The sequence below is a fragment of the Thunnus thynnus genome, chromosome 15 (assembly GCF_963924715.1).
Source record: "Thunnus thynnus chromosome 15, fThuThy2.1, whole genome shotgun sequence".
NCBI lineage: Eukaryota > Metazoa > Chordata > Actinopteri > Scombriformes > Scombridae > Thunnus > Thunnus thynnus.
In genome coordinates, this window is record NC_089531.1 from 11430032 (window position 1) to 11457417 (window position 27386).

At 41.2% G+C, this 27386-nt stretch overlaps 1 protein-coding gene across 1 annotated transcript in view; it reads left to right on the plus strand.

Annotated features, from left to right (window-relative positions):
- The window catches only part of ext1b (exostosin glycosyltransferase 1b), a 117591-nt gene that overhangs the window by 79886 nt on the left and 10319 nt on the right, over window positions 1-27386 (plus strand). The window contains exons 2-7 of the mRNA XM_067612557.1: window positions 1271-1364; window positions 5833-5940; window positions 7205-7324; window positions 12205-12337; window positions 15645-15763; window positions 20885-20980. Coding sequence (XP_067468658.1) covers window positions 1271-1364; window positions 5833-5940; window positions 7205-7324; window positions 12205-12337; window positions 15645-15763; window positions 20885-20980 — 670 coding nt within the window. The remainder of the gene's footprint in view (window positions 1-1270; window positions 1365-5832; window positions 5941-7204; window positions 7325-12204; window positions 12338-15644; window positions 15764-20884; window positions 20981-27386) is intronic.

Consider the following 27386-nt stretch of genomic DNA (forward strand, 5'->3'; position numbering starts at 1 on the left):
CAAATTTGAACACAGAGGGATGCACAGATTCACACTTTCTTTCTATTTCTGTCTTTTGCTGTCTCACACACACACACAAACACCCACACACACACACACACACACACACACACATGCACTCACATTCATAGACACTGAGCCAGCTGTGTGGTGGAAGCAGGTGTCACTCTCAGCTCATTACCCCTGGCAGAGTTGATCACCCTGTTTGGAGAGCAATAAGACACACCTCGCTGGAGAGATAGAGGGATGAGGGGGCATGAGGAGGGAGAGCGTGTTGGCCTCCTGCTTTAAGAGATAGAGGGATTGAGAAAGGTGGTGAGAAGAGGAGGCGGAGAGTGCAAGGGAGCATGTGGTGTGTGAGATAGGAGAGTGGGGGGGGGAGGCAGGGGGGGATAGGAGAGTTGTGGGGATGGAGAAAAAGAGAGAGGAAAGTGGGAGTTGAACGAAGGAGGGAGAGATAAACAGGTGGAGAGGCTGAGAAGGGATAAAGTGGAGAAAAAAGATAGTATTGGAAGGGGGTAGTACATAATTAAATGGGAATTACAAGTCATTACAAATTGGACCTTTTAGCCATCCTTAATTTAATTGCTAGTATCTGGAAAAGCAACAAGTTCTTTAAGAAGTAGTCCTACAGCGCATATGGGTTTTAAACATACCGTCACATTAGCCAAACATAAGGAAAATAATTACCCCAAAGTGTCAAACAACATATCAGAGCTTACAGACCAACTTCCTGTTTCAACTTTGACCTACCATACTTGCCATAGTTGTGCGGGAACACAGCGATTCTCTAGATTAAGGGATAATAACGCGGATAAACTGTTGGCGTCTAAAACCCGAGTTGTAATAAACCATAATTTTGCCCCAAAAATGTACGACAGATGCTGTGAAGTTTTCACAGTAACCAGAGCTGAAACCACTGGAATGGGCGTTTCTCTTGACATTTCCCAGGAGGAATTTCTTCTCCCTCTTCTGTTTGGGTTTATGTCATAAAACGTGCGGTAAATGTGTTTGTGATGATAACTGTGTGTAGACGTAGCGCACAAGCCGTGTTTAACATCAATATTTGTTGAACTTTGCAATATTCAGTCATTCATCTAAAATCGTCAGTTGTAAAATAGAAAACCGTGGTGCATGTAGAGAGTGTTTTCCTCCGATTACAGAGGCTTTTTTTTTTTTTTTTTTTTTTCTCAGCGTTTTGTTGTAAATATCATGTCCTTGTTTACGTCCCTGAACTCATCGCGCATGCATCTGTGTTGTGTCTCTGTAGGTATGACTACAAGGAGATGCTCCACAACTCCACCTTCTGTTTGGTGCCCCGCGGCAGACGACTGGGCTCCTTTCGCTTCCTCGAGGCGCTGCAGGTAAACAGGCAACAAACACACACACACACACACATACACACACACACACTCCTTTATGAGAAAGCAGTGCATGTGCTGTAAATTCATGCCCATCAGCGATATTACTGGGAAGAAAAAAAAGAAGCACTACCTACACTCAACCTCCCACTTTGTAGCACCATTGAAGCCATTTCATTAAGCATTAAAGGATCACTAAATCATTGCTACTTTCATTTTGAGTTTCATAGTGTAATTAATACAAACAAACAAGACCTTTACTGAAAGGATTAGCTGCCTCCTCCTGCCTCTTAAATACGTTTTATGTTGCAACACTGGAGGACAGTTTTGAAGATTAACTGTTAAATTGTTGCTGCCTTTGTGGAAATATTTGACAGTGAAATGATTGGACTGGTGATGGAAGAATAGAAATCTATTAGAAAAGTCCTGGTTTTATCTGTAGTTTAACAATAATTTTGATCAGGCATTGGATAAAAAAAAAAAAAACTGTCATTGCCTTGATAATAGCTTACACAAAATAAAATGGTCACTGTTGAACCCTTGTGATTACAGTCATGATCCTGGTCTCTTCTGAAAGGTAACACTTTGGATTTTTCCATTAAATTATACGAATAAAGGCCTGTTCAAACCTTTGAAAATGGCAAAACATCATGGCAAAATCGATGAATTTCAATGGAATAGCTGCAATCAGCGGAGTTGCTCACGGGGGCGAAATAAATCACTGCAAATTACTTGTTTCAAATGCAACTTTGGTGACGATTTAGAGGGAACAGAGAGTCTCGGATGGCTAATACAGCTTATTAGCTACTGTAGCTATAAATTGAACCACAAAAGAGAAATAGTTTGCAATCATCTTTTGAATAAACTGTGAACTTGTGACTAGCTTGGAGAGGTTTTTTTGTCTCTCTTCAGTAACTCTTTATTGAATGAAGTGATCTACAATCCTAAGAACAATAGAAAGAAGTTTAACTAGCTATTGCGAGTGACTAGCGTTAGCATATTCTTGGCCGGCCAGCGTGTTAGCCCTGCAAGTTGCTACATCACCAAGCTATTTTGTGAAGACGGGCGGATGAATTTTACTGTAACACTTTCTGCTGTGACTAAGCCTTTAGCTAAAGTGATAATGATCCAAATTTACAGGAACAAAAATGATAAAAATCTCATCTTTGCTGGTTTGTTTTGTCTGCATTCCAGTGACACAATAAGCAACTGTTATCACAATGATATCGGGATCTTAACATGGTTTACACAGATCCATGAGACTATGTATAGTTGAGGTCGAGTGAGGATTTAACCCGATTAGGAGTCAACAGCACTACATGTACTGCGCTGTAGTACCTCGCCATATGACCATAATATCCACCTATTCCACCTCTCTAGAATGATTTCCTAATATTGGATCTACTCCTGCCTGTTGAAATCGGCACACTTTAGCTCTCTTCATTTCCCCGCTCATCCATTTCTGTAACTGCACTGCACTCTCCTGCATTACTACTGCACTGTCCTTTACCTCTCCTTACCGTACACCGCCACAGAGTGCACCCTCATAAGTGTGCTTATCTCACTATCAGCTGCCACGCACACATCACAGCGCACTTTACTCAGGAGGGAAATACGCCTTCTCTCCTCTCTCCTATCCTTCCCTATACTCCCATCTTTTCTCTCCTCTTCCTTCTCCATTTGTCTGACTCACTCCATCCATCAACTCACACCGTTCCAGAGGAAGACGCAGGGAGAGTATTTACAGGCTTTGGTCTTAGTGCATGAGAAAGCAATTCCTAATAGAGGTCAACTCTGTGTGTGTGTGTGTGTGTGTGTGTGTATATCTGTATGCATGGGATCGTGTGCTTTATTGTGTGTTTGTTGAAGAAACCACAGCAGAGCCCGAGGGCCAGTTCTGGTTGAGCTGACACCTTTATGACCTGGGAGTGACAAGGCCGTCATTACATCAAACTCCCACCACGAACACACACACGCACGCATATGTACACACAAGCACACACACACCAGCTGTTGCCTCTATTTCTCTACCTCTCATCCCTCCATCCCTCTGCCACTCCTTTGCCAAAGGTCACATTCAGCTTCATTACCTTCCCCTCCTTTCATCTTTTTTTATATCTATTTATTCACTTTGTTCTGCCTTTTGATCTTTTTTAATTCCCTCCCTCTCCTCTTTTTATCATTCCTCCCGCTCGCCTCCTCAGAGTAATTAACTCTCCTGCACCTGAAGTTACCGTTTTAATATTGATGTGTCAATAGGTGCAGCTTTAAAACAACAACAATAAAAAAAAAACACAAATGGCCATTCGGCGGCGAGCGCGTTCACTCGAGATCGAATCAACACAATCTGAGCAGACACAGTGTTGTTTTCTTTGATTATTCAGGCTTATAAATGCCATAAATATTTTTTAGAAATCAAATAAAAACAAAGAGAATCGGGAACAGATCTATTAAGCATGTAATTAAGAAATTCTTTTTGTGCGTGTTTGAGTTCTTGTGGTTCGCAAATGTTGCAGCACAATGAATAAATGTTTTTTTTTGGGGTTTAGATAAATCCAAGCTGCCTGTTTGCATGTCTGGAGCTTAGTCACAACTTTAAACTATTATTGTCAGTACAAAATGTTTGTGATCTAATTTCCCAAGAATGGATGCTAATTTCTACCATATCCATGTATTTATATTAGGCCTGCAACTAATGATTATTTTCTTTGTTGATTAATCTGCCAAATATTTTTTTGATTAATCAATTTACCGTTTTGGTCTATTAAATGTCAGAAAATTGTGAAATGTGAATACTTTCCCACAGGCCGAGTTGGTGTCCGACCAGCAGCCCAAAACCCAAAGACATTCAGTCTACCATCAAAAAGAAAATCATAAAAACCTGACATTTGAGAAATTAGAACCAGAAAATGTTTTTGCTTTTAAAAAATTACTAAAACGATAATTTGATCATCAAAATGCTTGCCTTTCTGTCGAATGACTAATAATCAACAAATCATTACAGCTCTAATTTTTTACCAGTCATCATTGTGCTGCATTCCTTTCTATGTGACTATACGCTGCCGGCCTGCTTATCTCGATTGTACTGCATGTTTATTTTTGTGTATCTGAGCACTAACCTGTGCAAAGCTCATATTGTATCACAAACAACATATATGCATACAGTGTTTAGGTTATATCCAAGCTCATAATTGTGTACTGTTAAGTATGCATACTACAGCTGCACTTTAAAAAAAAAAAAACATTAAAGCTGCACTAGTCAATATTTTTATATTAACAAAGGGTCACATGACTATGTGTAATGTGAAGGGAGTCTCTCGTAGTGATGACTCCACAGATAATTTTTAACCTGACGTCATAGTTCCCCTCAGCTCTATGGAGCGTTTTAGCATCTTTCAGCTCATTGTTTTGGTTTTACAGCCTGCAACTTTAATGTTTGCTTGAATCTCACCTCACTCTCATTAAGCAGGCAGCTGTTTTCTTTTAAAAAGTTTTGATAAGCCCCCTGTACGCTACCTGCTGACACCAAACAACAGACAATGTTAAGATAATTATAATAGTTAGCAACTAAAGAGCCAGATATTTCCCTCAGGAAGAAGTGGAGCCCAAAACAGAATTAACAGGAGAGAATGTAATGACCGTTAAAGTTTGACCTGTTTCTGCTGGTTGTATAAATAAGCAGCTGTTAAGACATTTGGTAGGTGAAAGTATGTCAATGTTGTGTTTACAGCTCGTTCCGCTGCCCATAAATGGCCTAAAAAATCTACTAAGAGAGCTCTTAGCACATTATGTAACTTTGCCATTTCCTTTAATAGTCTTTAGTTTCTGTCATTTAAAAATGTGTTAGGACACAATCTAGCATACAGTTCAATAAGTTCAGTGTTTCTCGTGTACTTTAGATAGATTTAAATCTGCGCAATTACCATTTTTAGCCTCCTATTGTGTCCTAGTCCCTGCTTTTCCCTCTCGGTTTTTAAAGTTCAGCTGTTTGATGAGCTTTCTGCTCTGAAACAGCATCTTGTCTGTAGCTGATTAAGTTGGCATCTATAAAGCCATGAGTTATAAAAAGAAGCTGCTATTATGGACTTTGTGCTGCATATATATATAGTTTTGACTACCCTACTTGGCTGCTACAAGCCTCACCACTGATTTTATTTTTCTATTGTGCGGTATGTCCAAATCACGCCAAAGAAGCTCGACAATAAAAAAAAAAAGAATCCAATTTCTGCTAAATGAGAGATTTAGGTATGAACACACAGGGTCACGGACAGACGCAGACGGATCAATTATAATAGTGAATTTATATGAAAAGAGACGCTTTAATAATCGGGATCAATATGTAGTATAGCGGTCATGATTTAGCCGGAGCAATGATTGTGTTTGTAAAGGATCATGTCCAAGCTTCCCTCTCTGTCTCTGTCTGTGTGTGTGTGTGTGTGTGTCTCTGTGTGTGTGTGTGCGTCTCTCTCAGGCTGCATGTGTGCCGGTGATGCTGAGTAACGGCTGGGAGCTGCCTTTCTCCGAGATCATCGACTGGAACACAGCTGCAGTCATCGGCGACGAGAGGCTCCTGCTGCAGGTAACGGCCCATAGACGCACTCGCACAAAACCACATGATCTGTATATGACCTGAAAACCACAGTATACCAGATAAGAGAAACAGCAGCGATCCCACGCCCCGAAATGAAAACCCATATCTCTTTAAAAAAATATTCAAAATCCTGTTTTGTTTTCCGTCGGAGTCGCTTTCATCTGAGCAAAATTCCAGGCTGCATACCAAGTCCTTGAGTGCATGAAAATGTCACTCAAAGTCTCATATAGTTATATCAGAGGGCAAGTAAATAGAACGAGCAAAATGTATTTTGGCTGGAATTGCTCGAACTTCATGGGAGGAAAAGTAATTATATGCCCATTAAATCTTAATTTGAATGAAGTGTATAATAATATTGTTTGACATTGAGTTTTATAACGTAGGAGGAGCTCCATCTCAGCTCACTCTGTGTAGCAGCATCAAGCCATCCCAGATCTATCTGTGGATCTGTGTGACTGGCTGAGGTGCATCCAACATGATGGACAACATACAGTATAGTATGTGTGTGTATATATGTGGAATAACTGTAGTTAGGAAATATACTTTTGAAAAATACTGCACTTCTTCAATAAAAATGGAAATACACTATTTACTAAAGAGTTGATTTAAAAAAAAAAGTGTTTTTTTGCCTTCACCTTCACAAATAAACTCACACAAGCACTAAAGTGCAGAACTCTTTGAAGGAAAGTATAAAAGCATCCAACAAATGGCTGCTACAGCATTTTTAGCCTCTCTTCCTTCACGCTCTTTGATGACTGTTAGTTTCTGTTGCCTTTATTTTCTGTAAATCCCTTCTGTTGTTTGCTTCATTCCCTTTGACGTTCTTTTGTCTACTGTAAATGCTACACAGCAATATTTTTTTTTTTTTACTCTCGGATCCCACGTTTCCAAACGGTCAGCACTCATAAACCTGAAAGAATTGATTTGCAGTTTTGACTTTCCCTCAAGGATTTGAGACTTGATTTAAGCTTAGCTTTGGCAAGATTCGAACCCCTACTTGTGTTTATTGACTCAACTTGACTTGGACTTGCCATAAAAGACTTAAAAATATCTCTACTGTCGGGGCTACCCCCACAAACCTGCAATATCTTTTTCAGCTTACAGTCTACAAGGCTGCTGCACCTTCATGTGCTTTTAGTGTATCTTTGGGACCAGTTTTCTTCCTGTCATCACATTTTATGTCTCAGTTCAGTATTTAAAAAAAGCAGCTTTAGGACTGAGCGCTGATTGACTCGCTCTTTGTTGTTTGCAGATTCCAACCACGGTTCACTCCATCCACCAGGATAAGATCCTGTCCCTCAGACAGCAGACTCAGTTCCTGTGGGAGGCGTACTTCTCCTCCGTGGAAAAGATAGTGCTGACCACACTGGAGGTGAGGATTCAAGACACAAACACCTGCCCCTTCGGCTTCTCTGGCTTTCCTCCGCCTCTCTCCTACTCGTCCATCATCAATCTCTCTCTCAGAGGTCTGCCTCGTCACAGCAGACGCTCTACGATCTTCCGCTTTATTCTCAGGTCTCTCTTCTCTTCGGTGCAAGGCTGTAAGCAAAGCAGTCTTTTACAGAGAGCAGAAAAATTTAATTTCACCACATTTTCACAGAGAGCAGCTCTAGCCTCCACTAAGTTCCTCTCTGACACTGGAATCTCTACTCAGACTATGTCAATACAAATTCTATAATAGTGGAGTCAATGGAAAAAGTAGTAGTTGAACTGGTAGTAAAGCTAGTGGAGTTACAGTAGTAGTAGTCTTGTTAGTTGAATTGGTTGTAGCAGCAGAGACAATACTAGTGGTAGCAGGTTTAGAAACATGGAAGCTGCAATGAACACAGCACTCAGCTGTTACAGCTTTCATGGAGCAATTTGTTTAGAGAGAGTAGAGATTTAATCCCACCAGGTAGTTATTTTGGTGGGGATTCAAGCCAGTGACCTTTTCAGGAGTATTCCACCCAAAATAATTAATTAGGAAAACCTTGTTGTTTGTGAATAACTGTCTAACTGTCTGTTAAACTGTTTGAAACTGCCTGTAAGTGTGGCCATTAGGAACATCTATAAACACTCGCCGTCAGATGTTTTTCTGATGACACATCGAGTTAATTTCAAGCGTCCTCCAGCCTTTAAGCTAAACACTTTGTGAGCTAGGCTGAAGGTATTCTGACCGACGGAAGATCAAGAGGCCGACATGCATAAACTCGACTGGGTCGTACACGATGATTAAGATGGAGGCAATGTGTTAAGCCATATTCTGGCAAAAATATTAGTGTTTTCTAAGGAAAGGTTGATCCTTTTTTCCCACCATGAAAAACAGGTCACCGTTGGGATCCGTTCAATCCAAACTGACTACAGCTGCTGTTTTGGTGAAGGACAAAAAAATAAAAAATAAAACCTTTTCACAGCAGCTTTTCAAGCCTACAAGAGCTGTGTTCTTCATACTCAAAAGCCTTTTGGGTGGAGTATCACTCTGAGTTCAGAAGCCTTCCTCTTTCCACTGACCTCATATTGTCATGCGTAACCACTTTGTTAACAATAACCCAGTTTAGGGAATATGTGCCTGGAAAAAACAATTTATCCACCCAATCCCCGTCCCTCATTATTCAGTTTAAACAAGTTGTTTATAGATGCAGGGATAACACCTGGGCTTACTGCTAGCTTTATGCTGTGGTTACAAATGTCTCCTCCTTCCTGCCTCTTCTCTCATCGAAGTATCCTATCACGCATTTAATTTCCTCTCTTACTGCGTAGCTAAAGCCTCGGAGCAAGATTCCCTTCAATGCAACAATTGTATTTACTGTATAACCTCCCGAATCTTACATCTGAATTTGACTTTTACGCACTCACACACACACACACACACACACACACACACACACACAAGCACTTAAACACACTCTCAATACACAGCGCACGTAATCTTTCCCGGCTTCAGTATCTAGAGTCTGCCTGATTTTAGCTAGTGCTACATCTGTGGTCTGTTTGTTATCTAGTCTGTCTCACTGTGAGCTATTACACACACACACACACACACACACACACACACACACACACACACACACACACACACACACACACACACACACACACACACACACACACACACACACACACACACACACGCACGCGCGCAGAGTCAGAGACACATCTCCATATGTCAAGGTATGTCAGCCCAGATACACATGGCACCACCCAGGCATAACCTTGCTGACACGCTGTCACCCTGCACTAAAGAGCAAGGTGACACGGCAAAAGCCTGTGATTCAGTGTGTGTTTGTGTGTGTGTGTGTGTGTGTGTGTGCATTCACATGGAATCCAACGAGGGCTAAACGCTTAATCCTGACTGACTGTCCTGTAAAAAGAGCGACAGAAGAGAGGTGAGTGGAGGAAGAGAGGGTGAAGAGGAGAAGGGGGTGACATGTAAATGGCGTTGCCGTGGCAGCCCCCTGAGATAACGAGCGACATGGTTTATTCATCCTGTCGAGCATGCCCACCCCCGCCTCCCCCCGCACACCCCACTCCTCACTACAGATCTTGTGATGAAACACACACACACTCTCAAAACACACACTCACTCCCGATATCTTGACAGATTGAATCTCCTCGTACACATTCACAAACACATTTGCCGCTTCTTTATTGACTTCGCACATCCACTTTAAACTCTGTGCGCGCGCGCGCGTGCGTGTGTGTGTGTGTGTGTGTGTGTGTAGAAATGGCAAGCTGGCAGGAAACATGAGTTCATCCCATCATACGGTGTTTCCTGTCAGGAAGCGGACACGTTTCGACCAATCACAAGGTCAATATAGCCGGAACTGTGCTGCTGGTACACCTATTAAACTCACCTATTAAAGCCAAACTCACAGTGCGCTCCGGGAGAGCCAGGATTTATCTATCATGCTCTAATTGGTTGATTGTGGCTGTTCGGAGGTGAGATTGAGTCGTCCATCATGTCCCGACTGAGGGCTGCCGACGGAGGAGGAGCTGCAGCCAAGCGAGCAAAATTGCCCCTCATAAGGTGTAAGGGCCCCGGGTTTTTAAGGTGGCAGGCAGTGTTTTTATAGAGAAGTTAACGGATTCCGAGTTAATCTGTTCAGCTGAGGCAAATGGTTATCGACTGCCCTCGGGGACAAGGCTTGGGAGAGTTTAAAAAAAAAAAAAACTCAGTGGCTTTTTTTTCTTTCTCTTTCTTCACCCCCCCCGCCTCCCTATGATGAATTTTTATGTTGCTTTGTCAATATTATTACAGCGAGGCACCTCCAGCTATATTAACTTCTTACAATTCGAACAGCTATCAGCTGCTCACTCATCTCCCACTGCTGCAAATCACTTGACCACCTGACTCTCTTTACCTCCTTCTTTAAATAAATATATGTATACAGTATATATACAATGTATATATATATATATATATCCCCGTCTTTTGAGTCACCAAGCCAACAGCCGTCACCTCCCGATTCAATAGCGGCCATAAAACACGGCCACAAACCTGTGTCTGTTTTTACTGAGGCAATTTAGCATGGCTCAAGGGCACAGCAGCAATATCTCTTTTCTCTGCCTGCCCGTTCAGCAGAGGCCGACGGCGAGCTGCAGCTGGGGAAAATAGTGGCCATTCTCATGTCTGACTGTTTGACTGACTGCTCTATTTGGGCACAGAAAGGATCGGGGTAGGCCTGACTGACTGCTGCTTAGATACAGCAGATGACTTTGTCTGTGTTTTGCTCTTTTTTTTGTGTGTGTGTGACTGACCGACACAGATGCCTTTTGACTCGCTGATCTGTTTAAGGCGTCTGAGCGGTATTAAAAAAAAAAAAAAAAGAGCTGCGGAGGAAATATTACACAGTAACATAGATTTCTTTCAGGTTTTGCTTTGTGCCGCGGCGTTTCACTCTTGACACGATCAATAGCTGCTATTGAGGTGATACAAAGCAGATATTTGGGAAGCGTAGCCGGCTTCTAAACTTTCATCTCACGCCCGCAGACTCACTTCTCAAACAGTTTTGCACCTTCTCTAAGTCGCTGACTTAGGTTTTGAATACTCCTCTGAATATAACTCTGGATTCTGAAATGGGGTTATTGTAAGCGAGAGCATTAGCTGTGTTGATATTCATTCACATTTATGACTATCTGCTTCTTGGCGTTTTTGTGTGAAATCTCATTTTGGTAGTGTGAAATGTTTTATAGGTGTGATTACGAGGATCATTGATCAAATCCTTAATATTTCACCCATAATAATCTGAAAGGCAAAAGTTTGCTCCTTTATGGGCGCAAATATTTCAGATTTTTATGATTCCTCTGAGATCTGAAGGGAATATTATTAATTGTCCTAAAAAGGGAAAGTCTTACAAATCAGCTGGGATGGCAGGTCGGCCTGTGCATTACAGAGACTGTGCTGTAATTAAAAGCGCACAGGTTTGATCCTGCCAACATCGTGTGTCTGTCAAAGTAACTCAGATCTCGGTGCATTCATTTCGACGTCCCCGTTGAACAGCTTCAAAGTTCAAAAGATCAAACTTTTTTCAGTATCAGTATAATCTGTAACTTCTTGATGTTAAATTGTCGGAAAAATAAATATTGTAGATGTTCTGTCGACTGTTTTATACGCACTTCTTTATAATTCAGCATGAAATATTTGGTATTTTTAGGAACTTTTGCATAATGCAATAAAGCTTTTAATTGAATGAATTTTAAATTAAGCCGTGTGCCTAATAATTGTCCACACATCATGAATTTATGATAACGATTGTGCCAAAATATGCATTTTGGTCAAAAAGGTTAATAATAGAGGATTGAGGAGATTGAAGAAGAGTGTACAATATTCAACACCCCGATATCTGTAAAATCTCTGTTCAGATAAGGAAAAAAACTCCACAAAAACTATTTCACAGGGGGAAAAAAAGGAAGAAAAGCAACAGAGGAGGATGGACTGACATGTAATAAAAGCCACATGTAGCCTAGAGAGTAGACAAAAGGATTGGTGAGTAAAACTATGAAAAAAGAAAGAACAGTTAGATTTATTAAAAGACATGAGAGTTTGATTGACTTGACTTTCATTTCTCCTATAATTAATATTCTTCTTAGCAAAGACAACCATTCTCAGTCAACAAAAACAACAACATTTAATTGAAAAAATGGTTTAAACTCAACATATAAATGTGACATGCACTTGACACTTTATGTAGATTCAAGAAAAACAATCAACAAGATCTTATTTGTAGTTTATTTGTAGTTTTAATGTTTGTTTCTTGCTGTTTCTGTGTGCAGATCATCCAGGACCGCGTGCTGGAACACGGCTCCAGGAGCAGCCTGATGTGGAACAGTCACCCCGGAGGACTCTTCGCCCTGCCGCAGTACTCCGGCTACCTGGGAGACTTCCCCTTCTACTACGCCACGCTGGGTCAGTAACACACACGCAAACATAACGCTTCTACACACCTGTGCAGCTATGAACTGATCCTCATCCTCATCATCCATCACCCCAACCTCCAAATGTTTGTCCTAATTTTTGTACAAGAGAAGACTTTATCGTAGATTTCTATCTGGCTGCGGCTGAGAATTTAAACCTTGTCCGAACCGCAGAAATATGGCCTTCACCCCCTGATCTACTGCCCTCCTCCAATGGCTGTGTCTAGCAGCAAGTGGAGTGGAGGAATGAGCCTTTGACGGATGTTTGTATTAGTCCTGCTGACACACCAGCCCGTCCATCATTGCTTTTGAGTCAGCATTGCTACTGCTGCCGCCGCTGCAGCGAGGCCAATTCCTCCCGCTACGGTTCAGCAGCGCCGAGTTTTCCCATGCCACATATCTGTGACCCGGGAGCCTCTCCATCCCTCACTTCTTCACTCCATCATCATCCAGCGCTTGCGAACATCCACACACACACACACACATTCGTACAAGCACAGACGACGATAGTACAAACACATGCACAAATTCATTTGATGGAGCACCCGAGGTGGAGAGCTGCTATTAAAATGGATGGGCACGGTGACAAGCATGGATTACAACGGCGGCAAGTTTATTTGTTTGTCAAAGAGGAAGCAATTAAACACAGATGGGTTCTTAGGAGACAAGGTGGCTTGTCGCTGATGGGTAATGAAACAAATGCCACATAACCGCAACATCCCTGGTTCGATTCCAGCCGGTGACCTTTGTTGCACGTCGTAACCGTCTCTCTCTCCCCTTGTTTCCTATCTGCCGCTTCACAATCCTCTAATCCAATAAAGGCAAAAAAAAAAAAAAAGCCAAAAAAATTAATCTTTTACTGAGTATAATCAGAGAAGAGAGAGTTTGTTTCCAAGTGACACTTCCTCTTGTTCTCTAAGAGCCAATAACGAGACACACACACACTCACACTCTCATCATGCAAATTAACACTCAACATACACACACGACCCAGAGTAGAATTTGTTTTTGTTGCTTTAGTGAAACATTTGATTTAGAGCCTGAACAACACTGGCTTTTTGAGGCTGATAACAATACGTATACTTCAAAATAATAAAACCTTTTTTTACATAAACAAAGATGTACAAGAGTAAAGATGTTTTTCAGTCGAACAATATAATTTTATCACCAACGATAGCGGTACGTTTTAAATAACTAATGCCGTTGTAATATTAATCAATTTAAATTATAATTACAAAACTAAAACTGTGTTTAAACTTGAATTGAGAAAAATTGAAGCCAACACTAATGAGACATTTATTACTGCAAATTACTGCTCTGCAATGTCTGCCAACGTGCCTATCCTGATATACAATACATGGCCAAAAGTATGAGGACACCAGAACATTATCACCATATGTGATTTGTTGAGTCTTATTTTGCTTTTCTGCTATTCTTGAAAGTCTTTCTATGAGATTTTGGTCCTGATGTTGGGTGATGAGACCAGTTTCGCAGTTAGCATCCCAAATTTATCCCAGAGGTTGTTGAGGTCAGAGTCTTCAAAAACTCCGTGCCGAACTCAGAAAACCATTTCTTTTTGAACCTGGTTTTGTGCACGGGAGCATTGTCATGTTGAAACAGGAAAAGACCTTCCCCGAAGCTTCAAGCACACTATTTGAGGCAAACTTTATAAAACCGAGATTGGGGTCTCAAGATAAATCTGAGGGGTCGTGAGATGAATAATAGGATTGGAAAAATAAAAGACAAAGTTCTGTGTTTTTCATTTGGCCTTTATTCGTAACTGTTTTAGTGGTGCTCACTAGAGCTGCAACCATTAGTCAATTATGTTTGATGTTTTTCTTGGTCTTACATGACAGAAAATTGAATATTTTGGGGTTTTTTGGACTGTTTATCGAACAAAACAAGACATTTAAAGGTGCAGTGTGCAGAATTTAATGGCATCTAGCAGGCAGACTTGGCAGAAATGGAATATAATATTCATTAGTATGTTTTAATTAGTGTATAATCACTTGAAAATAAGAATCGTTGTGTTTTCGTCACCTTAGAATGAGCCCTTTATATCTACAGAGCGAGCGGGTCCGGTCCACGGATGCACTGCCATGTTTCTACCGTAGCCCAGAATGGACAAACCAAACACTGGCACTAGGGAGGGACTTTCACATTTTTGCAAAGTTTCACAGCCACCATAGTTTTTCCTACATGCTTGGAAGGGAGGGGTATTCAGTTGGTTGCGATCCGCTAGATGCCACAAAATCTTACACACTGGTCGTTTGGTAATCACTGGTCTAAAATATGTCGAAGCAGCATTAATCAGAGCTAAGGTGCTTTGCCCAAACCATAAAAAAACTGCCTCATTCCAAAGCACACAAAACAGGGGTATAGTGTATCTTTGAGTAACCAGTGTCTGTGTGTGTTGCTGTAATCATTTAGCTGGTGAGATGTGTAATGTGCTGATACAGGATGTGATAAAAAGCCACTGAGAATCGTGTGCTAAAGGCAGAAAACAGCATGCACATCGAAAATTCAAAATATGCCGCACGACAGTAACTCCGCTCCAGGTTTTGTTCAATGTTTCATGAAAGTCTGTTTATGAGCTTGTTAGAAATTTACATCCCAGGTGTTTAAAAAAACTCTGCAGACTCTTTACTTTCTCATTACAAATCACAAGGATAGTTTACCAAGTTTTAAGAGTATGCGTAGAGTCATCAAAAAAAGTTGCTCAGTGGCGGAAAGGAGACTCGTGTAATGCCATCTCCTCTGCGCTATGCTTTGTTGGTTTGAGTTAGATTAGATTTAAATTAGGAAAAGTTGAACATCCTCTATGATCCGTCTTGCTCAATATCTTATTTCCTGCTCATTTTCAGCCTTGATTACTCTATTTCAACATCAAGTCATACTGAATTTAAAGTCACATCAGCGGTTAGTCGTCTGTTCACTGGGCTCCTGATACAGCTGAAGAGTTTCCAAAATGAAATATTCAGTGATCAAGAGATTTGGCATTTTCAAAACACATTAGCGTTGTTGAATATTTTAAGACTGGCTCGAGAACGCACATCCCTGACAGTTAGATCATCTATATTTTTTAACTGCTGACAGTCTCATTTCAAGTAACATCTTTCACTGAAAATAGATATGAAGTGTTTGGAAATGAGAGACTTCAGTTCTCATCAGGCTTTATTCTCTTTAAAGAGGCTGAAATTACACTGATGGTTGACAGTCGGCTTGCCGTGTTCCAGCCGGTGTTGTTGTCTGGATTTGTCGAACTGCATTAACAATGTTTTGTTTTGTTTGTGTTTCAGGTATCAAACCGTATCCCAAGTTCACAGCCGTCATCCACGCCGTCTCCCCTCTGGTGTCCCAGTCGCAGCCCATACTCAAGCTCCTGGTGGCTGTGGCCAAGTCCCAGTACTGTGCACAGGTAAAGGATTTGCTGGTGTGTGTGTGTGTGTGTGTTTGTGTCTCTGCACTGCAGCATCCCCAGAGATCCTCCACTGATCTCCACCTTGTGACTCCCCCAAATTGTACTGCATTATGTGGCTGCTTTGTGATGGCATTTTCCAAACCAGAGCAACAACAGTGCTCATCTCCCATCCCTGCATGTGTGTGTGTATGTGTGTGTGTGTGTGTGTTAACTCTGGAGGATTGAATTAGAGCGGCAGTTTGTAGCGGTGCTACATCTGTCTCCATGGCAGCGAAACCCCCTTCAGCACAGCTGGAGACGGCATCTATTGATTCCCCTGCTTACTCCTTACCAGCTCAGGAAATGAAATGGAATTTGCTCCCCGATGGCTGGTTTTATATGTGTGTGTTTGTGTGTGGGTGTGTATGTGTGTGTCTTTGTTTATTTGTTTGGCCAGCAGAGTGTATGAGTAAGCGAGATTGTATTTTGTGTAGGAGGGATGTGTTTTTCTCTGCGAGCGTTGTGCATAAATGTGCAATTCCGTGATTGTGTGTTGGTACAGGAGGGTGAGTTACAAGAATGAGTGTTATTGTTCGGGCAGAAGAATATAGAGTAATGATGTGTGTGTTTATGTAGGCGGGATGCTTGCACATGTGTACTTTGTGTTTATGCTTAAGCGTTTGCAAGTGTACATGTCTGTGTGAACATGTTACTATCAAACATATCCCATATCAGTTACCAAAAGCAAAACATATTTATATAAGTAAATATATTTGACTTATATAAATATGAATAACATGTTGAGTATAAACAACAGAAGAACCCACCCACCACATATTAAATGTTGTGTAAAGCCAAGCAGCCGTACAAGAACCGCCCGGAAAATAAAAATGCAATATGAACCTGGCAAAATGATCATTTTAAAGCTGCACACGTGTGTATCTTTAATGTAAGAATGCATCAAATACATAATGTGAATGTGTGAGATCGCTAATGTTGACTACTTCACCGAGAATTACCATACAACTTTTCAGTCCCCCTCAGCTCTACAAAGTGTTTTAGAGTCTTTCGGCTAATTGTTTTGGTTTTATGACCCGCAAACTCCACTTTCATCAACCTCGTGTCCCGGCACAGCTGGAAAAAGCTCTGATAACCCAGCTGTACACTACCCGCCCAGCACCAGATAGCAGATAAAGTGAACGTTTAGCCGGTGAATATAGCAGGACATTTAGCAGCTAAAGAGATATTTTATATTATATTAAGTTGATGGAAGCTAAAGCAGAGTGTAAAGGAGGGTGAATGTTGGACTCCAAATGAATGCTAATATTCTGTGTCTGTTTTAATGGTAAATACAGCAACATTTCAGCCATAACAACTTTACATGGTGACAATATGTCATTGTTGTATTTTCAGCATGTTCTGCTGCCTCCCAAGCGGCCAAAAATTGAGTTAATGCAACTTTAGATATAAAACTATCAAAGAATAAGTCAATTGGAGACACTAACTGCTTTGGACACATTTTCAGTTAGTAGCAAAAAAGTATTACGGTTGGATACCTAGCTCTACTTTTGTGTGCTAAACTGCTTTTCACAGTTAGGGTTGCAACTATCAATCATTTTCATTATTGATTAGTTATATTCTTGATTCATTGATTGTTGTTTTGTCTATAAAATGTCAGTTACTGTTTCCGAAATGTCCAAAACAGTCCACAACCCGAAGATACTCAGTTTACTGTCATAGAGGTCGAAAGAAACCAGAAAATATTCACGTTTAAGAGGCTGGAACCAGATGATTTGGTCATTTTTTCTTTAAAAAATTACTCAAAATAGTTCATTTTCTGTCGACTAACTAATCGATTTATCGACCAATCGTCGCAGCTCTAGTTGCAATATCGTCACACTTTCAGCCAAGTGTTTTCAGAAACGTTCTCTCATATTAAAAGGCAGAATGAGTAAACTCTGTCTTATTCTTTTTTTTTTATGGGAGAGGCTTTTGTGTTTGCCTTCTTAAGGCTGTGTGGAGAGCCAGGTACACAACCGGGGTGTTTTCTTGCACTCTCAGCACACAGAAACGAGGAGAGAGAGAAAGGGGGTTGCTGCTAGGCTACGAAAGGATGAGGAAAGGGATATAAATAAATGAATGGCAGGGAGAGAATGAAAGAACACAGAGGGTGGAGGAGGCTAAATTTGACGCAGAAAAGCTTTTGAGAAAGTTCCGGCGATTTCTGACACAGCGGGCCTCCTGCTGAGCGCGCGCGTGCTCGTGTGTGTGTGTGTGTGTGTGCGCGCACGCGAATTTTAAGAGAATCGTTTCCTCCACTCGCGCCGCTGATACACCGACAGTTTCTTCAGCGTTCTCCTCCAGTCATAGGCAAACACATACCACCATCAGCACCCTGAGAGGGCTGGTGAGCTGACAGAGACACCATCTGTCTTTCTAATCAAACAGGAATAGAACCCTGTGAGAGTGGATTAACGTGTTTCTCAACCGTGAATATGTGTGCAAGGAGGCACAGTGAGATTCAGGATGTGTACCTGTTGTCATCTCAGAATGACAAACACATTCTTGCCCGGATTCAGCCTCATGAATATTGCTTGTTTTGTTTTTTTTAATCTGTGTGCGCTTATCGTTAGGAGATAATTTTGCGTTTCATCAAACAGCTGTATGTCATGTTTTACTTAGACATCACTCCACTGACACACACACACACACACACGCTGCTTCAGTTACATCGGGAACACCTCGACAAACACAGACACCCAAATGGCTCCCAGCTCATAATTAGGCAGGTCCAGTCAGGGTGCAGAGTCCCTGAGGAAAACTGCTGCATGTGACGTAGTTAATGTCAGAAATAATGTGAAACTTTATTGATCCCTGCAGGGAAATTCTTCTGGTCGGCTTCCATCAGGGTACGTCTGAGCGCGGTGTCAGCCACAGCTCTGCACGGTGGAACCGGATTCATTTACTGACTCGTTCAAGGACGTTTCAGCAGCAACTGTACACTACAGACTGGATGCTGATGATGTTTCCTCCATCACTTTACTTACTATTTGTCAAATGGTAAATGGGCTGCATTTATATAGCGCCTTTCTAGTCTTCCGACCATTCAAAGGGCTTCACGCTACACGCCGGCATTCACACACATACACACAGCCTTCAGGAGTAAGGAGCTGGTGATTGAACCACCAGTCTCTCCATTGGTGGACGACCTGCTCTACCTCCTGAGCCACAGCCGCCACTCAATTGGGAGAATTGGGTATTAATGCCAATTTAATATTGATATTTAATGAAAAACATAATTTTTCGAGGACAAAAATATGTTAATATTGTTTCTTGTTTGCCTTTATGTCTAAATATCCTTTATTTCATGAGAGAAATGATTATACCCTAAATGATATTAATATCCTATACAATAAACTACATTAATATACTATATATTATTCTGTGTTGTAGTATGAAAATAACATTATGTCGAATATCCCACAATGCAGTATACAATGGAAATGGAGGCAAAGCTCAGAAAACAGCAAACTCATATCCGTAGAAATACATTTTCACACGCTATTTGTACTGATTTTCTACATTAGTACATAATGTGCACTTTACAGCATTATTGAATGGAGACATACTGGTGTATTATGTAGAACCGCAAATGTGATTTTAAAATATGTAAAATTTTTAAGCGGGAGATCCTACACCTGTAAAGCTTTCCATTCTCATACATAAGCAGTTTATAATGATAAGTGTGGCAGATTCCCACTGTAATTTTTTTTCAAACAATGAGTCTTTGGTTTCAGACAGAAGTAGACTATAGCAGCTTCTCGTTTCTAGCCAACGACGGTCAATATTTATAACCGTCTCTGCCAGATTATATCGCCTGTGGCTGACAAACTAAACAAGCTAATTGAATCGGTTGTCTCTGTCTGACTTTTTCATGTTTCCAGCTGACTCGCTTTAAAAGGAGAATCTTGTATGCGCTTGATTAAACGCATGACATCATGTTAAAGGGCTGAGGTTCAATTGCACGTCCCAGACAAAAAAGTCAGGATTCCTATCATGTAGAAGACATGGAAATAAAGAGACGGGATTGTTGTTGTTTTGCAGCGTAGGGCTAGTTAGTCCTAGTATTATAATAGTGGTGTCATAGGGAAAAATGTTCAAGACTTAGTTTGGCTACTTAGCTTACATTGTTCATATTTTCAGACAGTTAGTTTAACGTTAGAAGATGAAAGGCCTTCATGATGAGGACTAAGTGATGTGTGTGAATGTGTGTGTGAATGGGTGAATGAGCAGCAGAAAAATTGTGAAGTGTTTTGCATAAAAGTGCCATATGCAGTCATTTACCAAGTAAAGGTCTCACTGCAGCCTTACACACGCTGCTTCAACATGTAGAGAAATCTGAAGCTGGACAGACCTGCAGACAGACACCTTGTCGCTGTTCTGAGCAGGTTTCGGAAACGGTCAATTTATGACATCAAATTTAAAATGCATGAGAAGAACGGGCTGACATATGAGACTGTAACTCTGTGTGTGTGTGTGTGTGTTTATGTGTAAATGTGTGTTAAGTCAGACAGGAAACATGTCATGTGTGTGTTTCTCATCAAACATTAATGATCTCTGCTGTTATAGCGCAGCGGACGGGGAATTGCGTGGCGACATCCCCGTGTCGGCTGACCCGCGGGTCGCAGAACAGCCGTCTTAAGTTGTAGAAAACATGATTTGACTGGCTGGAAAACACGAGTCCTTCATGTAAAACATCATCACATTGGAGGTGAAGCGTGAGACGGTACGGGCAGGAGAATGTGTTCAGCGACACGTCTCGGTGAAAGTCCTGTCTGACAATGTGATGTGATTGGTTCAGGATTGAATTGTACAAACCACTCTGGACCCATAATTGGAAATATTTTATCACTTCAGTTGCCCTTCTCGCTCTTTAACATTCAATCAGACCATAATAAGGTGACATTTGCTGGCCGCAGGGCACGTAAATGTCACACGTTCAGCAGACTGATTCAGCAACAAGTTGGATTTTGTCAGGAGGAGAAAATGATTTGAATCAAATTGGATACAATTCAGTTACGGTGCAAGTAATAGGACTTTTCTTTTTTTCTTCTTCTTCTTCCTCTTTCTTTCTTTCAGATTATTGTTCTCTGGAACTGTGACAAGCCTCTCCCCGCCAAACACCGCTGGCCTGCCACCTCAGTGCCCGTCATCGTCATCGAGGGAGAAAATAAGGTGAGCCTGAACACACACACACACACACAGACGCTTCCTCTCCGTTACCTCAAAGGTAATCAATATCATTTCCAATTACGTGTCTCATCTTTTGTATATTCTCACACTGTAAAGCTACTGTATCTTTGCACATTTTATTCAGTCAGAGAGTTTCTGGGAGCTAATGAGTTTCGATTTGTGCTGCACTGATTCCATTAAAGGGCTGTTTGTGTGGTTTTAATTAAAGCTCAGTAACGGGAATAATATACACTGGGATGAAAAAAAAATGTTGCTGAAAGGCTAATGCATATTGTTAAGAGAGATAAGAACCTAATAATGGGTAAGTGCATGTGCCTTTATTTATGTTTAATGTATTTTTCTTTGCTTTAATCATAAGTAAATATCTAATTAAATCAGGAAAGTGACAACATCTCTAAAGAAATAAGTTATATTTGAGTTTTAATGTACAGTATAAGTAGACACAATAAATTCATGCATTGATTTGCTTCAGGTTGGGTTTTTCCTTTATGTGTTTAATAACTCATGACCTCGCATCCATGCAGAAGTTCTATATGTGAATTTATGTTTTTATCAATTCTGTAAAGGTTAAACATTTGCAAAATCTTCTCACAAAATATCTTCATGCACAGAGCAAAAACAATAAAAAAAGATTTAAATGTGTCTCTGAGCATTCAAAGAACTGTAATATGCATAAAAACAGTGTTTTACCAGTGGGTGTCAATTTTCTCTGCATGTCAGTTGAGGGATATCTTGTTTTTTTCCCTCTTTGTTCTCATGACTGACACTGTCATAATTGAAACATCCATTTTTTTTTTTTTTTTGTAAGTTAACCCTCCAGCCAGACAGAACCCAAAGCTCATGACAACCTTATTATGGAGGCTTTTACACTGAAGCTTCAGCCCTGTGGAAGGGGATTGCCGTGTTTATCTTGACTTCCCCGTGACCTCCTTTTGTCATGTCAAAGGTCAGACATAGACACACACACACACACACGGTGGGATTTGCTCCCTAAACGCTGATCTGAGCTCGGTTTTTTGCGATTTCCACGCTCCACGCTCGGGCTTTTGTTTTAGAGCGAAAGGGGAAATCCGTTCCTCATCCGTACGCCGAGACATCATCTACTGTTGTCCTCTCCCTTTTCTGCTCGCGAGGACTTCACTTCACCTGCCAATCACAGGAAGTGGTTTTCACATCAGTGTCAGTCACCCGGCGGTAGGCTGGGTTTATGGTTTACCTCTCCCCGTGGCTCTGAGTGGTTTCTCCCAAGCTGTCAATCACAGCGGGACGACTGTGTGTGTGTGTGTGTGTGTGTGTGTCCGTGAAAAGTCAGCAGAAAAGGCTTAGTGTACTGGCATTGTGTGTGTGTGTGTGTGTGTGTGTGTGTGTGTGCCAGGCAGCCTGTGGTTTGTTGTGGTTGTGGCGGGTTCTGTGTTTACCGTGGCGAGCCAAGCTGTGTTCCTCCACCCCACAGAGGGAGAAAGAGAGAGAGAACGCTTTTCATCTCTTTTGCCTTTTTTCCTGCTCCTTTCATGCTTATCCTCCCCCCCCCCCCTCCTCTCTCTCTTTCATCCTCTTTCTCACTCACAGATCCTCTTTTTTCCCCCCCCATATTTATCATTTCTTTCTGTCATCTTCTTTCTTCTTTTCTCTATCGCTGCATCATTCTCTCCTTTATGCCCTGCTTTTCTTTTCTTTTTTTTTTTTTGCAGTCTGTTGTCAGGGCCTTGCCAGGTTTTTAGAAATACTGAGTGTAAGTCCCCCACCCCCAACCCCACCCCAATGTACCGCCTACAAACTATTAATTTTTTTATATTTTGGGCTTTTCATTCACAGTACAATTATACTTCCTGTAAATTTTATGTCCCGGCATGAAGATTTAAACGCTGATTCAAATAGTTTTTTATTAATTCACCTAAAATCAGTCCAATTTAAATCAATTCTAAGTCTAATTATACTGGAATCTGCCTGTAAAATATGAGCCATGTGTATGTTTTTTAACTGTAGCATGTCAACTCCCACCAAGTTTCATAAAATGTGTCCTGTTGCAACAGGAAACATAACTTTCGGGCGCGCGGTGACATAAAATCGCTTTAAAAAGATCCACTGCCTACAAAAACGCACATTCGTGTCCGGCTGTGGGTTCGCTGTGTGCTACTGGAGAATTAGTAGCAAAGAAGAAGATGAAGATGTTGTGTTCCTACAAGTTTCCTGACTGCAGGAACAAAATGACATGACTGCATATTGTGCAGTTTTTAGCGACTGCCGCTACATCTTTATAGTGAACAATGGAGAATAAGTATAAAAATGCCAGAATGTTCCTTTTAATAAAGCTTCATACCTCATTCAGCATTGTTGTATAGCATGTTAAAGTCTAAGTCGGGTGTTATTCTGTATTTTTCTTATTGTCAACAAATCCTATGACTGAATATTTTCCTCTATCGAGTGCTGCTGCCTGTGTAGCCAAAGCCTGACACAGCTTATTCCTCTGCGTCATAAACCTCCATTGTTGCCCAAAAACTATTAAAAACACATCGGTTAGTCACACTGTTGCAACGGGTGACATCTTATTTTAGATATTTTATTTCGTGGCAGTCCCACATGCACCGCTTTGTTTCCGTGAGTACCCGCTGGAGCGCCGACGCGTATGTATCCGCAGCTGAAAATAGTCCCCAATAAATGCACTGTTTACTCCTGTCTGTGTGCTGTTTGCTAAAAAAACTACAGTGCCCAGCTGTTTTAGAAAATAGCTGTGTTTATTTGTGTTTTTTTAAAGATTTACATCTTCAGTAGGAACAAATGTGGCTTTTCACCACAGTAAAAATCAGACTAATATATAATTGGTTTTGGTCTTTTCAAGAAAAATACAACACCAATCTTATCCTTTAACTACATTCCCTTTTTTCCCCTCCCTCTGTCTTTCCCCCTCTGTCGTCCGCTCGGCACGGTGGCCAAAAAGCTGGTTTATGACTGTTGGTTTAAGCCGTGTGAGAAGCCCAGCAGTGCTTAATATGGTTAACACACACTGGTGGTCCTCCTCTCTCCCTCTCTGCCTCTCTCCTCTGCTGCTGCTGCTGCTGCTGCTGTCCGTTGGGAAGGAGGTGAAATGCTGGAGGCAGATTCCTGCTGTAAGAGCTCACATTCCTGGAGAGCTCCAGGAAGCCCCAGGCTAATATGTCGCACGTCTAACATTACAAACCATCTGGGGTTTGGAAACACCGCGGTCTCTTATCCTTTCTCTTTTCTCTTTGTCTCTTTCTTTTTCCATCTCTTTACATTTTTCGCCGTCGCTCTTGTCATAACTCTTTGTCTCGCTGTCACTTTCTCCGCTTCCTGTTTCTCTCTCTGCCTCTTCTTCGCTGGTATTCTCTCTCTGTCACGTTCTGGTTGGAAAACAAGTGGAAAACACGGAGCGTAGAGAGACAGGGTTGTTTTGTTTCTCTTTTTTCTGCCCGTAGGAGATTACAGCAGTAATGATGACACAAGGAGGCCTCGCTAAAAATGAGAGGGAGGCTTCTTCTCTTTCCTCTCCTCTCTCTCATCCCCCCCTCCTTCTCCTCATCTCATTCTCTCTCCGTCTGAAAACACAACTGTCACTCACACACCTCTGCACTCTCACCCTGTTAGAATATGAGCAGCAGGCGAAGCTTTCAGCCGCTGTTGTTGCCTCTGGAGTGTTTTTGAAGAAAGGAAAAGTAGACGGCACTTGACCGCGGTGTCACCGATGTCAGCCTCAATAGCGCTGTCAGTTCTCTGTATGATGCAATACAATACAGAAGTCCTCTTAAACTTAACATCTTTAACTCTATAAACTGATATTCTGTGTCAGAGAGCTTGCTGCTTCAATTTTCTGACCCCTCTCTGCTGTCGGCGTGTGAGGTAGGAGCGAAAAAGAGGGAGATGAACGCAATGTTGAGTTCAAAAATGACCTTTTTTGCTGCAGAGACAGTGTACTGACTATTTGTAAGCCCCTAAATTGTATGAAAATGTCTTAAAATTGTCTGTTTTCCCCAATAACTCCCAATTTTTCTTTGTTGCCTGTGTGCATTCAGCCTTTTATTCTTCATTTACATTATTAAAAGTAAAAAGTACAGGAAAAATTCCATCTTTAATGTCGATCAGGACTCTTAAAAGCAAAGATGCACCAAGTAATGAAAATGTTTCCACCATGAATTGGAAGAGATTTGTGCTGAAATGATTATTTGATCAACAGAAAATTAAAATTGAAAAATGCTGATGTTTTTCTATGAATCCCTTCAGGCAAAAAAATGTCAAAACACTTTTCAAATGTAAAGATTTTCTCTCGTTTTTATCGTTATGAGCTTCGAACTATGTTGTCGTCTGATACAATATTAAACAACGGCATCTTTTTTTTTTACCAGAGCTGCAGTCTGCAACAACCAATCAAAAGGAGATTCAAATCACAGACACAGCAGACGATTACAGCATCAATACGTTAAAGGATGTTTTCTCAGTCATCGGTGTTTGTGATTGATGTGATTTGAATCCCCTTGATTAGTTGCTGCAGACTGTGGCTCCGGTATTATGTGGTTTCATATTGTGAACTCGATGACTCACAAAAGGAATTCAACACTTTATTTAAAGATCCGATCCAGACATGTTGTAAGACATATCAAAAATACTCAGCTATGAGTAATAATTAGTGTCTAACGTGGTTTTTGACATCTACAAATCTGCAAATATATTTTTTTTCATTTCAAAAGTTTAAACTGCTGGACACAAGATGTCTCCTGCTTTCACTGAAAAGTCTGTTCTCAGTGTTTGTGCACCTGCAGGCTTCACATTTTCCAAATCCTGCTCACAAGTTCACCCCTTTAAACTCAGATTTAAGGTGAGCACAGAGAAACTTTTCCCCCTTCAGCAGATAAATCTGAAAAACAGCCTTCTAGTGTCACATATATCATTCTGCAACTCAAACAGTCAGATGAAAGAAAAACAAGAAGAAAAACACATTTTTTTGACTAGTTTGGGGCTTTAACGTGATTGTAAATTGAAAATCTTTGAGTTTTGGACTGTCGGTCAGATAAAAAAAGCGATATGAAGACGTCAACTTGGTCTCTGTGAAATTATGACGGACATTCTTCTCTATTTTCTGACATTTTGTAGACTAAATAATGAAAACAATAGCTGCAGCACCGGAATTGATAACAGTCTTCGCGCAGCTTGACAGTAAAGGCATGTATTCTCGCATTTCTCCTGGTGTTTTGTTGCTGCCCTCGGCCGTAGAAGTGATGAAGACCTATTGAGAGTGAGGTCACTTAGCTGGAGCACAGCAGGCAAACAGAGCCAGGTGTTTATAGAGAAAAGAGGTCAACCGACTCTCCTTAAATGTAAATGTAATAGCTATTCAGTGCAGGTGGTGTTTTAAAAGAACAAGTGTTCTTACAGAGACCTGACCTTCAGACCTCAACTGAATAACTGAATATCAGCAACGCTCTCCAGGCTGTTAGTGTCAGTGTGTGCGTGTATAATACTGTGTTGAAGTGTCCACATCCATTAAAGCTTTCTTGTTTGTGTGGGAGGTTGTTTGAGTTGGAGCACACATCCATTTGACAATACACACACACACACAATCTCTCTCAACAAGAAGCTGCTGTGTTCTCATCCGAGCCGCCTTTCATCAGAGCAATAGACCAAAGACTTCCCGGCTAAATATCCTCAAGATGTTGATCTTTCCATCCACCCACCAGGCCCACCATCACTCTCTCCGCTTCCAGTAAATATTCAAGGACCGTCATGTATTACACAGCTTGGTTTCATCCGCTGTTAAATATATTCATTTTTCAACATTGGAAAGGGAGGAAAAGTAAATTTTCACCAAATGTGGAACACATAACTTGTATTTGTCTGGCTGTATTTATGTGTTTATCGGTTTTAAAAGAGAAAGATGACCCCGCAACCATAATGGAAACTTTTATCGGCACTCTATCACCGCTGAAAACGACGGGGAGCAGCAATGCAGTAAAGCATAGGATATTGGCTTTTCTCTCTGTTGATATCATGGCTTGTTGTCTCCCACGAATCCCATGAGTTTGTAAGGGATCATTAAAAATTCATACAGTAGATATTGGAAGCGAAAAGAATATTCTGAAATTTATCTCAAGGCAAAACTGTAGATTTCCTAGTGGAGCTACTGTCCAGACCTCGCTTATAGTCGTGAGCTTTGGGGAGTGACCGAAAAGTCTAAAAATTGTAGATACAAGTGTCTGAAATTCACAGAGTGTCTGAGCTCAGATTGGGTGAGAAGCACAGACATCCGGAAGGAGTTCAGAGGAGTAAGATTAGGATGCTTTGTGGATGCTTCCTCTGGAGGTTTTTCGGGCATGTCCAACTAATAGAAGGGCAGACCCAGAACACTCTGGAGGGATTAAAATATGCCATCTTGCCT